The 16,391-nt window shown below is 36.3% G+C and overlaps 1 protein-coding gene across 1 annotated transcript; it reads left to right on the top strand.

The window, feature by feature from the left end:
* Window positions 1-3,273: 3,273 nt before the first annotated feature.
* On the top strand, window positions 3,274-8,824 carry LOC110923806. Its single transcript, XM_022167863.1, has 10 exons — window positions 3,274-3,346; window positions 3,441-3,479; window positions 3,577-3,780; window positions 3,864-3,889; window positions 4,010-4,175; window positions 4,352-4,606; window positions 4,689-5,127; window positions 5,214-6,145; window positions 6,247-7,464; window positions 7,563-8,824. Exons 1-10 carry the CDS (start codon window positions 3,274-3,276, stop codon window positions 8,822-8,824), a joined length of 4,614 nt encoding a protein of 1,537 aa, XP_022023555.1.
* Window positions 8,825-16,391: the final 7,567 nt, after the last annotated feature.

Here is a 16,391-nt window from a genome sequence, read left to right as displayed (position 1 = left end):
AAGTTATTTTGTGTTTGTTTTATCAATTACGTATTACGTTGTTATTACATTTTGAAGTTAGTATGTGTTGGTTTTATCAATTTCGTGTATTCTTATATTATTTTGTTTACTAACTTTGATATTTATAATACTTGTACCCAATTAAAATTTTGTATTACAGACCTTTTTGATTTATATTACTAAGTGTGTTATAAAGATGTGTTTTTTATTTTCGTAATAGAACATTATCAATTATAATGTACTTATTTGATTGTGAATGCTCTTATACTAAGTATATTCTACCAGATGTTAATTCTGTGTTTGTAACGTTATTTTTTCTTTGTATATTTCAGTAAACGTTAACTTTTTTTTTGTAATGTCATATCTCTTACTGTATAAAATTTATGTCAGTTATTTTTTCTTAGGTATTTACGTATAAATAATCATTTTGTAAAGCATTCTACTCTCATTTTAAAGCAATTAAAATTTGATTACAAATCTTAAAATATACAATGTCCATTTTTTCTCATGTTCAGAAATCTTATGTTAAATTTTTAGAATTCAAACCTAAAAGAATTTAATAAGTTAGTCTTGATAACCGCTTTATTGGTATGTTTTATTGCAATTACATTTTTTTAAAGCACGTAATTAAACTGACATTATGTTATATGATGGTCAACTATTATAAGCTATTTCTATTTTGAAATAAAATTCGTTGTATTGCAATTATTTGTCTATCAACTTTACAAAAAAAATCGTAATTTATTGTAGATTACATCTTAATTTGGAGGTTGTATTGCAAGTGAATTATTTAAGGTAAGTATTAAAATTATATGTTTCATATGGCATGATTATAAAAATAGTTTGATTTTAATTTAGTAGGTATCGTTTTTAAAACTTTAAATTCGGATTAACATAGTTGTTCACCAAGCGAAATTCTCTGCTAGAAAGTATAAGTTTGGTTGTATAAAAATATTCTTTATTAATTTCCAAATCCTTTCCTTCATTAACCATTTTTTAAAAACTTCAAGATTTTACAAATCGTATTCTATATTTTAGTTGTTTACCAAAAATGTTATCACCTTCTTCTATAAATACGGTTTTTATTTGTCTTCATCCTCATTCTAAATTTCTTTGCTATCCTGTAGATTTCTTCATCAAGGTATTTAGTTAAACATGTTTTTTCGATTATGTCATTATTGAAGATATGTGATACAGCACTTATTAATAATTTTTAGCTATATTTTTGTATTTACAATTATGTCTTCAAATCTGCGCAGTTATCATGTCTGCGAACACAGATATCTCATATGATTTATTTCTTAAAGATACAACCATCACTAATGTTGGGGACGTATGGGAAATATCAAAGGTATACGTGTATCTTCTTAAAGAACTATATTTTTTCTTTATAGTTAACAACTGATATCTTGTGTTACATATTTTCAGCCAAAAAGTGTTGTTATTGTTGGTACTGTTATTAGTGTTAACAAATGTTGGTATCATATGACATGCCCTAAGTGTTCACACGAAGCCACTTTGGAGGTCGAGGAACTTTTTGCACCTGATTGTTTTGATGATTTTCAGCAATTTGATGTTTATTACTGCTCCAATTATCAATGTTCTGAGAATACAGTTGAACCAGTTCCGAAGTTCAAAATTAATCTTGAAGTTGCTGATCAGTCGGATGATGTTGAGCTGATTTTGTTTCACGACCAGGCCGTTCAGCTTTTTAATAAATCGCCAAAACTTTTGATTGAAGAGAACAAAAAGGTTGGTATTAAAATTATATGATATAAAACACCATAGTTTGTTTATCATAACATTTTATACTTTTTATTAATCAAACCAAAATTTGACAGTACTTTCAATCTGACGATAGTATGAGGCTTCCAGAAGAAATAAAGTTAATTGTTGGGAAAGTTTTCGCTTTCAAGATAGAAGTCACGGAGTACAATTTGGTTCATTATGACGAGGTTTATGGAATTACCCATATAAGCGATGATGCAAACCTTATTGTTGAGATTAAGAACAAATTTGTTTCTCTAAAGGTTTTGAATTCATTTATGAAATTGAAGTTCCGTGAATATTTCATATAACTAATAATTTTTTTTATATTATTTTTTGTAGGATCAGAAGAATGTCAATGGCAAACGATGTGTTAACGATGTGAAAGACATTCATGTGATTGAACACTCTGTTTCAACGAAGCGCAAGACCATCGGTTGAGATTACCATGTCCAATGTCTATCAGTTTTATTTATGAAATTTAATGCATTTTTCTTTTTTTCAATAATTACTATGAGTGTTTGTTGACGTACTATTATTTAATATTGGAATATTATTGAAATTTTTTTATGGTGTTTTCATTATGTTGTTCTATCATTTTCTTATACTTCTCAGTAATGAAAATGTTTAATGATAGTTGAATTTTATATACATATTCACATGTTTAAAATTGAAGTTTATAATATTAATGTTTTTCTAAAGTCAGATTGTAAAGTTAAGGATCAATCACTGCCAAATTTAACTACTATTCAATTTAATCAATGAAAACGTTATTATATTATCACACAACTAACATTCATTCTTTAAGTATGTCCACACTGATTAACTAATAAATTGGCGATTAAATTAAAAGTAAATTGCTGTTTTTTTTTTCAATTCATATAAGTAGACATTAGATTAAAGTACTAAATAAAGATTAGTAATAGTAATAATTAAAAAAATTGTTATACAAATTTTAAAAAAATACTTTAATGTCCACAAAGTAGTTATCTTATTAATGGTAAATCAATATTCTCAACCTAATCAAATTGTCAATTTCGGTTTAAATATCTTGTATACTAATTTAGGTAGTAATGATATTTAGAATTTCCAAACATATGTATCCATATTTTGGAAACGTACTGTTAGTATATTCGATATTTACTTTTTCAAATGAATAATTATTTTTTTTACATTTTTTTAAGAATAAAATATTATGGTAAGTTTAGTATGCCTAACAATATACTTAATTACATTCCATATTGACACACCGTTTACATAATGACTTATGTTTTTTACCCTATATATGTGTAGAATACACATTTCTTGTGATCAAATTTCAATTATATTACCAATCTATCACAAGACTTCAATGACAAATTCAAGGTAATTGTTTTTTTATCTATGTATCGATATATGTAATGTTTTGTATGATATCCATTTTCACAAATGATTCAAGGTATAACTGTTATCCATTTTACGTATACTACTTTGTTAATCCGATGCAGATATTGTTATTAATACAAGATGTCAAAGAGAACCTATAATATTCGTTCATCAACATCATCATCTGGTAAATCCAAACCGTTTGATGTTAACAGTAAGTGTCTACTATGAAAGTTTTATAATTTTAAAAAATAATATACTACGTTTTTAGTTTTAATTTTAATTTTAATAATCATATATACATATAGGTGTTTTGGATAGAACTCCTCTGTCAAACATTTCAAATGGTAAGAGACTGGTGTTTAAATATAATATATAAGTTAGTATTTTTGTTTATTATGAAACGTTTAATATTTTTCTTTATGTGGTTTGTTCAATTTTAAGTGATTGATACCGGTGAAAGGCGAAGAATCAGAAAAAGAATACTTGAGAGTAAGAGGTCGAAGAATAAAAGTTCTTCTTCAAATGTTGGTGTGACAGGACGTGATAAAGAAAACTTATGTCACGTCTCTAATGTTACAAATCAAATAGATATGACAGTCCCTTATCAGAGCAGTGTAGATGCTACGCTATCTTCATATACTTATAGTAAGTGTAAATAAAATATTTAAACCACTCATAACTATGGGTATTTTTAATAATCCAATTATAGATATAGGTGATTTTGACAGAATTCCTCTTTCAGCCATTTCTACTGGTATGAATTTCTATGTGTGTTATTGAAAAATCATTTTATATGTTAACTTCTTTTTTTAAATGAGTAGTAATTTATTTATTTATATATTTGTTGGAGATTATTCAGTTATTGATACTGTAGAGAGACGAAGTATCCGAAAAGGCAATAATTGACAAAAAGAAGGGAAAGAAAACAACGTCTACTTCAAACGTGGATGTCGGCATACGTGGGAAAGAAAACGTATCTCAAGTCTCTAATGTTACATATAATATAAATACGACAATCCCGTTACATGGAACTATGAATGGTATGCCTGTTTTACTTGATACATACTTATGTACATGATACTTTTTAATAATTTATATTAGTTTGTAACCGTAATACTAACACTGTATAGTTTAAGTTTTAATTATTTTGTTGTTCAATGTAGCCAGTTATTAATTAGGATATAATTTTTTATATCCTTTTTAATGTGTTCTCCAGGTACTGATAATTCGCAAAACAACGATGTTTCCGTATGTACCCCTGGCGTATATTCGATTAACTCAAATATATTGACATATACCAATTCCACCTCAACATCAAACAGAACATCACTTAGTAAGTTGTCAGCCGGAAAGCGCAAACTGAAGCACAAGTCACGTGATTTATCCCCAATAGTGATGCAAAGCTTGGAATCGGGTGATCCTAGCAATGCTGAAATTTTTGTTCCAGATCCTTATAAAGGAATTTCAAGTGGTATATTATTGTTATTATGTAATACTCACAGTAAATTAAGAATACTTAATAATTTTGCTAATCTATTTTTAAATTTATACAGATTACGTCGATCATGGTGATCAAGTTCTAATATGTGATATTTGTCATGCAAAGTTATGGACTTCTGAAGGTGGAAAAGGTCGATTGACATTGGGCAAGTTATCTTATAGTTTATGTTGTGGATATGGGAAAGTTGAGTTACCAAATTTAAAGGAGGCAAATCCGTCTTATCAAAATTTGTTCCACATGTCAGATCAAAGAAGCAAGTTCTTCTTAAAGAATATCCGACGATATAATAGTATGTTCTCTTTTACATCAATGGGTGGAAAGGTTGATTCGAAAATTAACAAGGGAAATGCTCCATTCGTATATCGAATTAGTGGTCAAAATTTTCATAGCTTAGGTAGTCTAAAACCACCTAATGGGAAGCAAGCTAAGTTTTCTCAACTGTACATATACGATACTGAGAACGAGGTATATAACAGACAAAGTGTATTGGGGTAAGTTAATCCTGTAAGTTGCGTTTTTTTTCCTTTATTACATTTATATAAATATAGTTAATTTATTATTTTTATTTTCGTAACAGGCAACATGTAACTTTACATGAACAGGAGTTGGACGTCGAAATAATTGAATACCTTAGAGATTTTTTTGATTCCCATAATGAGTTGGTTAAATCTTACAGAATGGTACGAAACCATTTTCAACAAAATCCTGAAGCAAACCTTAAGCTCCGACTTATTTACAACAGAGACAAAGATGGAAGAACTTATAATCTGCCATCCTCGACTGAAGTAGCTGCTTTGATTGTCGATGATTTAGATTCTTCTGTTGATCGTCGTGACATTGTTGTTGAAACTCAATCTGGTATGCTTAAACGTATTAGTGAGTTACACCCATCATACCTGGCTCTCCAATATCCTATTTTTTTCCCGTTTGGTGATGATGGATATAGAATCGATATTCCTCATAGGGATGGTGTAACAACCAAGAAAAAAATACGACCAAAATGCACAATGCGGGAATTCTTTGCATATCGAATACAGGATCGCATTAGTGGTTATTCTTTGGTTTTAAACGGAAGAAGACTGTTCCAACAGTTTTTGGTAGACGCTTACACTATGGTTGAAAGTGAAAGGTTAAATTTCATACATGGTAAGCAGAAGAATCTACGATCCGAGACATTTGAAAATTTACAGAAGTATAAGCACAAAGGTAAAGAAAATTTATCGAACACCGGTCAAAAGGTAATTCTGCCTTCTTCCTTTACTGGAGGGGCTCGGTTCATGCAACAAAACTACCTTGATGCTATGGCTTTATGTAAATGGTTTGGATACCCAGATTTTTTCATAACCATTACATGCAATCCTAAATGGCCTGAAATTTCAAGATTTCTTAAAGATACTTCAATTAAACCAGAAGACAGACCAGATATACTATGTCGATTGTTCAAGATGAAGTTGGATTCAATGATTAAAGATCTAAAGGATAACAATTTTTTTGGTGAAATAAACGCAGGTGTGTATTTTATGTTATATATTTTATTTAGAATATCTTTTTAATTGCACATAAATTAGATATGTTTAATTGCTAACACATAAACTTTTCAACTTATGCAGTTGTTTATACCGTTGAATTTCAAAAACGTGGCCTACCTCATGCACACATTTGTTTATTCATGAAAGTCGATCATAAACTTCCCACAGTAGATCATATAGATCCTTTTATTTCAGCTGAAATTCCAGACAAATCCGAGGATCCGCAGTTATACACACTTGTGTCTGAGTATATGATCCACGGTCCTTGTGGGAATGCTAACTTGAGCTGTCCTTGCATGGTTGACAAAAGATGTTCTAAACGATTTCCTAAAAAGTTTTCTGCTCAAACTATTATTGACTCAAGTGGTTTTCCGGTTTATCGAAGAAGAGATTGTGGCCGTACTGTTATAAAGAAAGGTGTTCAACTTGACAATCGAAGTGTTGTACCGTATAACAAAAGTCTATTAAGACGATACCAAGCTCATATTAACGTTGAATGGTGTAACCAAGCAGGCTCCATAAAGTACCTTTTCAAGTACATTAACAAAGGTCCTGACCGGGCTACCGCCGTTGTGTTTTGCGAAGCTGAAGGGACTAGCATTCAGAAACCAAAAGACGAAATAAAAGAGTACTACGATTGTAGATACATATCTGCTTGTGAAGCTTCTTGGAGAATTTTCTCCAACGAAGTGCATTATAGATATCCTGCTGTAATGAGGCTTCCTTTTCATTTACCTGGTCAGCATAATGTTGTATATGGTGCAGATGATGATATTGAAGATGTCTTGAGCAAACCATCTGTTGCTTCTTCGATGTTTTTGAAATGGTTTGAATTAAATCAACGTGATGACGAAGCATGTAAATTGACCTATGTCGAGTTCCCACAGAAGTATGTTTGGAATGTAAAAGATAGACGCTGGCAAATACGAAAAAGGTATCAAACTGTTGGTAGAATTCATTCCGTTTCAATTGCTGCTGGTGAACCTTATTATTTAAGGATTCTACTAAACAAAGTCAGGGGTCCCAAATCATTTGAAGATATTCGAACAGTTAATGGAGAGTTATTCCCCACTTTTAAAGACGCATGTTATGCAATGGGTCTTCTAGATGATGACAACGAATATGTTGAAGCAATTAAAGAAGCAAGTTTTGATGGTCATTGTCGGTATTTAAGAGCATTATTTGCCACAATGCTGTTAACAAATACTATAACAAGACCTGAATTTGTTTGGGATAAAACGTGGCATTTATTAGGAGACGATATTTTGTACAGACGTCGGAAAGAGACACGTATCCCTGGTAAATGAGTTATTTTATTTTGTCACCTATATGTTTTACAATATTATATATAATTTTTTCTAATTTTACAATTTTTTTTTTTTTTTTGCTTTTCCTAGATTTAACGCTTCCTGAAGATCAGCTGAAGAATCAGATTTTGTTTGAAATTGAGAATTATTTAATTTCAAATGGTTCATCTTTAAGTAAGTTTACTACAATGCCTTATCCTGATCATCAGTCTTTACGTCAAATTACCAACCGTCTAATCAACGATGAATTATCCCAAGACACAAATCAGTTGCAAACTGAGTTTTCTCGTATGAAAGAATGTCTAACTGAAGAGCAGTCGAAGGTTTTTAATGAGATTATGCATGCAATCAATAGCCAAAATGGAGGGTTGTTTTTTGTATATGGTTATGGTGGAACTGGAAAGACTTTTTTGTGGAAGACATTGGCTTCTGCAATTAGATCTAAAGGACAGATTGTGTTGAATGTTGCATCGAGTGGTATTGCTTCGTTATTGCTATCTAAAGGAAGGACGGCACATTCTAGGTTTAAAATCCCCATTAACTTGACAGAAGACTCCATGTGCCACATTAAGCCAAACGATGATGTTGCTGACCTACTAAAAGAGGCAAAGTTGATTATATGGGACGAAGCCCCTATGGTCCACAAGCATGCTTTTGAGGCACTAGATAGAACAATGAAAGACGTTTTATCGTCTTCTATGGGTCACCAGTCTGAACTACCATTTGGCGGTAAAGTTATTGTTTTTGGTGGTGACTTTAGACAAATCCTCCCGGTCATTCCTAATGGTACTAGACAACAAATTGTCAATGCATCTTTAAGTTCTTCATATATATGGTCAGAATGCAAGGTGTTAAAATTAACAAAAAACATGAGGTTGACAGTTGGAGCTCAAACATCTAACGTTGAGTCTATTGAGAAATTTGCAAGATGGCTACTTGATATTGGTGAAGGAAACGTTGGTTCGGAAAATGATGGTGAAGCAGTTATAGAGATACCGGATGACTTAGCAATCACTGATTTGGACGATCCAATACAAAGTTTAATCGACTTTGTGTATCCTTCAATTTTAGAAAATTACAAAAAATCTGGATTCTTTTCTGAGAGAGCAATTTTAGCACCAAAAAATGAAGTTGTTCATGAAATTAATGATCGTTTACTTTCGTTATTTCCGGGTGAAGAAAAAGAGTATTTGAGCTCTGACAGTATCTGTCAAACTGAGCAAGTACTTGATTCTTTCCAACAAGATTTGTATTCGGCTGATAATTTGAATGCTCTCAAAATAGCCGGGTTACCTAATCATAAGTTGGTTCTTAAAGTTGGTGTTCCGGTAATGCTTCTTCGAAAACATTGATCAACAAAGTGGTCTATGTAATGGAACTAGACTTCAAATAACCTTTCTTGGTAAACGAGTTATTGAAGCTGAAGTAATATCAGGTGGGAATATTGGTACTAGAGTTTATATTCCTAGGATTTCAATGATTCCTTCTGACAAGAAGATACCGTTTCAGTTTCAAAGAAGGCAATTTCCGTTATCAGTATGTTTTGCTATGACAATTAACAAAAGTCAAGGGCAGTCTTTATCAAGAGTTGGGCTATATTTAAAGGATCCAGTTTTTAGTCATGGCCAGTTGTACGTTACTTTATCGAGAGTGAAGACAAGAGAAGGTGTCAAAATTTTAGCGTACGATGCTGATGGTAAACCTTCTAAGCAGACATCAAACGTTGTTTACAAGGAGATTTTTGGTAACTTGTGATGTAATTTTGATTACATTTTTTTATTTAATACAGTAGACATTTGGTAGCATGTGATGTAATTGAATCAATGTATGTTTTCCAAATCTTCAAATCTATTTAACCATCCCGACAAATAATAAAAAATAATTAATAATATCCTAAAAAATAAATCAGCCCGTGGGTACCACGGGTGATAACCTAGTTTGAAACATAATAGACCAAGCCATCTGACGAGTGACGACCAATTATTGTCTTTTGTATATATAAGTTAATATTTTTGGAGCTCATCATTTGTATTCGTATATGACTCCTGAATTCTTGGGGACAACCTTACATCCAAGACGTTAAAGAGAAATTTTGTTGCACTCCTTTAATAGTTGAATTCAAGTGTATACATGAATATCGGACATATTTTAAAGTTATTTATCGCGGAATATTTGGTATTGCCGTATTCTTGATTAACCATGTCTTTTATTGAAGATGTAACATACTAGTGTGGAGGTAGCTCACTTGGTATATGTCACACCCCCAAAATTCACACGCGGAGTATCACCGCTTGGAGGCGTGACTGACCAGGATCAAGCCACCAATCATATTGAACAATGTAAGTAGTAAATATAATTCAACCAAACAATATGAAAGGTGTTCAAAACCAAAACATAGTTAAGTGTTTAGCGGAAGCATAATTGTAAAATCCAATGTAAATATTAAGTACGAAATAAAGTAATTTACTTAGCATGGCACACACTGCCATGTCCCACAACGACCGCGCCTCCCTGTGCAAGCTCCATGAGTACCTAACGACCTGCAAGGCATGTAGCAACGAATCAACAACAAAGTTGAGCGAGTTCACAGTGGGTTGTTTAGTTATAGCATTCGTTTCGTAAATCGTATGTTCGTTTGTAACCCATGTATCGTGTTAATTAGTATCGCGGTCTCCCAGACATGTTTGCGAAGATTAGTGGGGGCTTCCCATGTATTACTAGATCACGCGTATCGACTGCTACGAAAATGTAAGAGGTGCCCTAAGTCAATGTCTATCAACATTAACCCTTTTGCCCATAGTCCATTAGTACACGCCCGTCCGACTGGCACGGTGTGAGGTTTGTTAAACCTAATAACGCTATTAACTAATGACCCGCTCGCCATAGGCCTCGGCGATTAAGTCGATAAATGAGGGACTTAAAGTGATAGAGTTGATGGTCTTATGATCGTACGTATCCTGTTGTATGGGGAATACGCAAGTTTGTAGTTACCGTTCAGTATCTTTAACCCATTCCCAACCCTTGGGAATCCCATGCCTTGGATAGAGTGTGAACTCACCTTGGTTTGCTCGGCAGATACACGAAAAGGTTACTTGAGCTATAAGTGGTCTACCACGTCCTAACATGGTTACCATACAAGTCAGGTCTAGCTTTAAGTAGTGCACATAAGTTTACACAGAACTAACAAGTCAAGAACACGTATTGATCATGGCAACCCTTAACAGTCAAGTATATATAACATATTCATACTTGTGCGATTCAAAAGATTGGGCTCGCACAAGTCTAACAGCCTTGTGCGATTCACCCGTTGAAGCCCAAAGATACCCGGCCCAACATTTTGTGCGTTCAGCACAGCCTTGTGCGATCCACAACATGTTGTGCGATCCAACATAAACGCGACCCAAATAGTTAAAGCCCAAACATAAATGTACATGGCCCAAACGACAACAAACAATGATCTTGTGCGGCTCATTAGAGCTTGTGCGATCCAAATAACCTTGTGCGATTGAGGTTTATCTTGTGCGACTAGGTTTTGGGCTTTAGGGCCCAAATCAACATAACAAAGTCTAACAGTGTGTGTGTGTGGCCCAAGCCTTGTGCGATCGGCACTGTCTTGTGCGATCCACAAGGTCTTGTGCGATCGTGCTGTTTCAAATTGTGCTGTGAGCTTTAACCAGTTGCATCAAGCTTGTGCGACTGCCTTGTGCGACCAGTCCCTTGTGTGATCCAACTAAGTCTTGTGCGACCAAGGGTGGCCTTGTGCGATTAGACTTATCATACGGAATTTATGGAAATCAGTAATATACTCCCTTAAATTATGCAATCAGTTATTCAATTTCCATTTACTTAATTATCAATCGACAACCAACAGTTTCCAATCATATAACTGATCGATCAAACAAGAGTTTTTAGCATCAAATCTCTATGAACCCTAATCATGATTCAAGCTTGAACAACATCTTAAAACATTCAACCTATCAGATTTAAAGCTTTCAACACCACAAGCAAACCATCCGAAATACAGAAACATAACAGCCGACTTACATCTAATCGGTTCTAGATCATCATCATACAAATCCGATTTATATGAACATTATCAATTACACATGTGAGCCGATTATTATGAACACTAGGATTTAACAGTTTATATATATCATGTTCAATCCCAAGATATCACTAAATCATCATGTAAAGCATATATATATATATATATATCACAACATCATACAACATACAATCAATTAACAACAAAACACTAAAACACTAACCGGATTAAATGATTGGAACATGGAAGACCTCGGGTGGGTAAGGGGCTGCCGTCGGCTTCGAGAGAGAGAGGGAGAGGTATTAGGGTTTGGTGTGTGCTCTTGATTTGCAAATAATGAGGAAACAAAACCCTCAACAAGGTTTTGTGTTGGTTATATATGGGAGTGGCCGAAACCCCTAATGGGCTCTCCATTCGGTTCGAGTTCAAGAGGAATGGGCCAAACCCAAACTTGGGCTGCCCTTTTGATTCGAGTACAAGTTGTGCGGCCCAACAGGGCTTGTGCGATCGGTTGTGTTGTGCGATCGGTTCGAATTATATACTACATACATTCGTTTCACATAATCACATAACATTACATTCAATTAATCATTCAGGTTCACATAATCATATATCGTTCAAACGTGTTACATCAAAGTACACAAAGAGAGGTTTGAAATACGAGTTGTCACATTATCCCCAACTTGAAAGAAATTTCGTCCCAAAATTTAGCATGCGGTTACTGAGGAAGCTAGTTACGTTGTATAGTTTACTGGTTTTTCCTGGGGTGTCACATCATCCCCCCGTTGATTTGGAATTTCGTCCCGAAATTCCGTAGTAGCTTCAGCCTCAGTAGTAGTTGCATTGTTTTCGAACAACTGGGGATACTTGAGTTTCATTTGATTTTCTCGTTCCCAGGTGAACTCTGGGCCACGACGGGAGTTCCAACGAACTCGTACAAAGAGGTATTCTAGTGTGCTTGAGGACCTTGACATCATGGTCCGTGATTTCAACTAGTTCCTCGACAAATGGCAACTGATCGTCGATAGTGAGCTCCTTCAAAGGAACTATAAGGGTCTCATCTGACAGACACTTCTTCAGATTTGACACGTGAAAAACGTTGTGAACTCCACTAAGTTCTGCTGGTAGGTTCAGTTTGTAGGCCACCTTGCCTATTTTTTTCGATGATTTCGAACGGTCCGACATATCGCGGATTGAGCTTGCCTCGTTTGCAAAAACGAACTACACCTTTCCAAGGTGAAAGTTTGAGTAGCACTCGATCCCCAACCTGGAACTCGAGTGGTTTCCTGCGCCTATCAGCGTAGCTTTTCTGACGGTCACGAGCTGCCGCCATTCGTTGTCGTATCTGTGCGATTCTTTCCGTTGTGTCTACTATAAGTTCTGGACCCGTGATCTGACTATCACCCACCTCTGCCCAACAAAGAGGTGATCGGCATTTACGCCCGTACAATGCCTCAAATGGAGCGGCTTGAATGCCGGTGTGGTAACTGTTATTATACGAAAATTCCACCAAAGGGAGGTGTTTTTCCCAGCTGTTGTCGAAATCGATTACACATGCACGTAGCATGTCTTCTAGCGTTTGAATAGTGCGCTCAGACTGCCCATCCGTCTGAGGGTGATAAGCTGTGCTCATGTCTAATCGAGAGCCAAAAGATTTGTGCATCGCTTGCCAAAGCTCTGAAGTAAAGTGTGCATCACGATCGGAAATAATGGAGGTTGGTACCCTGTGCCTCGAAACTACTTCTTTTAAGTAAATGTCTGCTAAAGTAGAGAACTTGTCTGTTTCCTTGATAGCCAAGAAGTGTGCAGACTTAGTGAGTCGATCCACGATCACCCAAATAGTATCATTCCCACGTTGAGATCTAGGCAGGCCAGTAACAAAATCCATGGAAATTTGTTCCCATTTCCACTGTGGTATCCCTGGTTGTTGGAGTAGGCCTGATGGTTTCTGATATTCTGATTTGACTCTCGCACAAGTCAAACATTTGCTGACGTAAGTTGCTAAGTGGGCCTTCATGCTAGGCCACCAATATGTAGTTCTGAGATCGTGGTACATCTTATCCGAACCTGGATGTACTGAGTAGCGAGACTTATGTGTTTCATCCATCACTAGCTCGCGTAAGTTTCCATAATGTGGGACCTAAATGCGTTCTGTTACATAGTAGGCGCCGTCTTCCTTTTGTTCTAGTCGTTGCCTTGAGCCGCGTAAGGCTTCAGCCCTGACGTTTTCTGGTTTCAATGCTTCTACCTGAGCATCTCGTATCTGTGCAGGAAGACCGGACTGAATGGTAAGTTGTAACGCTCGTACACGTCTAGGTTCATTATCTTTTCGACTGAGGGCGTCAGCCACAACATTGGCTTTGCCAGGATGGTACTTGATCGCGCATTCGTAACCGTTCAGTAGTTCGACCCATCGACGTTGTCGCATGTTTAATTCCTTCTGTTTGATGATATGCTTGAGACTCCTGTGATCGGTGTAAATAGTGTACTTGGTACCGTACAGGTAATGTCTCCATATCTTGAGCGCGAAAACAACAGCTCCCAGCCCCAAATCGTGTGTAGTATAGTTCCGTTCGTGAATCTTAAGTTGGCACGAGGCGTACGCAATGACCTTATCCCGTTGCATCAATACGCAACCAAGACCCTGTATTGATGCGTCACAATAAACCACGAAATCGTCTGTGCCCTCTGGCAGGGAAAGAATAGGTGCGCTACAGAGTCTATCCTTTAAGTGCTGAAAAGCTGTTTCCTGTGTGTTACCCCAACGATAGGTGACACCCTTCTGTGTCAGTAGAGTAAGCGGCTGCGCAATCTTTGAGAAGTCTTTAATGAACCTTCTGTAGTAGCCCGCCAAACCCAAGAGTTGGCGGATTTCCGTTGGTGCACGTGGTGCAGGCCAGTTCTTGATCGAGTCGAATTTGGATGGATCAACATGAATCCCATCCTAGTTTACCACGTGGCCTAGGAAAAGGACTTCACGAAGCCAGAAGTCGCGTTTCGAGAATTTTGCATACAATTGCTTTGTTCGAATGAGTTCCAAGATAAGTCGTAGATGCTGCTCGTGTTCCTCCTGACTCTTGGAGTAGATCAGGGCGTCGTCGATGAGAACAAGTGACACATTCATTTGGTTAGACTAGGTTCGAACGTCGAGTCTGAGAATCCATATCGATCGTATCAAGTCCAAAGTTTAGTACATGTATAACCCAATGCTCGTCGAGTGATATTCGTAGAGTGTAACTTGTCCAAGCGAGTGTCGTCGGGATTGTTGTTAGGATCACTGAATCCCAAAAGTATATCATGCATTGGTGTGGCAACATAAGAAAGAGTAGCCTCATTCGGTGGGAAAGCGTTTAAGAATCCACAGCAATGGTTTACTTGATATTGAATGTACAGCTGGCTGCACGCCATTTGGATATAGTTAAGATAAAGTATGTCGTTGACTACATATTGTTGTCATGGGGTTAAATCAATCAGAACAAGAACTTAACATAGCAGCATTGTTATCGTACAATCGTGTAGCGTTAAGTTTCACTGTGACTCCCACTAGGAGTCGTTGGATTCGCCCCCATGTGAAGGAGGGACAATTTACCTAAATCCATGAACTTAGGTGTGTGTGTGTGTGTTTCGCCAAGTAAGTAACCAAGTCGGGGGGGGGGGTTCCTTAAGTCATGCAACTGACTCCAAAGTGCGTCTGCGTATCCATGAGGTTCCAAGGAAAGACGGGTAAGCGCATTCAAGAGGGTATAATCATAACGACATTACACCACCATTCTCAAGGTTTCGTGGAGTGATCACCAATGATCAGGAGTCAGTCCTTCCAATTTCTCTAGGCTAGAGAGTGTTTACTTCAGTGGCTCGTCATGGGGGAGAGAGATCGTAACGTTACTGTGGTAAGGGTGTGATGGTTTAGTCTAAGCCAATGGTAGAAAGCGGACATACTAACAATCAATAATCATGAGTCGGTGCATGAGCTAGCGCAAAGATTTCGCATAAGCAAGAAAACTATCACGAAGTAGAGTACGTCTCTTGTTGGGTAAGGTGGGTCATGCAAACGTAAAATTTATCGTGCTCGCTGGTAGGTCGATTGATCCATAACTCCGTCCTCAAACGTCTTGAAGACTATATCACCAGCAACGACATCCATTCACCAGGTTGGGTATACGAGAGAGCTAATCAAGTAGAATGAGAATAAACCATCCAACAGGGTAGTGAGGTAGTCTCGTGTTGGGTGAAAATCGTGGTATGGTTGTTGGCGTTTCATTACATTGGTTGCCAAATCGAGATAACAGGGAGTTACCGAGGTTCATACGAAGAATCGAGTGTAAACAAGGGTCCATCGATAACTGAAGATTTCAACCAGTTAACCTGCTGTCTAGAAACAATTTCCAGTAGTGGTATATGGCGGCATGGCACAAAAAGGGAAGTTCGTTGCATCACGGTTGCAAAGGTATATCACTTGTCCAAAACAGAATTTGGTTGGTAGGGTTGCTAGTTGCAACACGACGAACGCGTGTAACTGTGGCTGCTTCGTTTCTGGTATAGACGACCAGTGGAGATGATAAGGTTGGTCAACAGGATGCGTGGGTGTAGTTCTCCTAATCCCATGTTCATTCGAGTCGGTCCTGGTCTACGTGGTTGTTGGCGTACAAGCCGGATATACGGAAGGTCAAGTTGCGACGTCATGTCGAGATAAGCATACAAATAGATAGAATGCATAAACAGTCGTAGCAGGGTGACGAGCAATTAGAAAGGGGTTTGACCACCTCTTATCAAGTAGTTAAACGTTTGTGTGCCACATGGGGCGCAATAGGGATAACAGGCAATATGCTACTGTTCTAATAATTATACCATAGACCACACATCATGCAAAAGAA

This window comes from Helianthus annuus, chromosome 17 (genome assembly GCF_002127325.2).
Source record: "Helianthus annuus cultivar XRQ/B chromosome 17, HanXRQr2.0-SUNRISE, whole genome shotgun sequence".
Lineage (NCBI taxonomy): Eukaryota > Viridiplantae > Streptophyta > Magnoliopsida > Asterales > Asteraceae > Helianthus > Helianthus annuus.
This window is presented reverse-complemented; position numbering and strand designations above follow the sequence as displayed.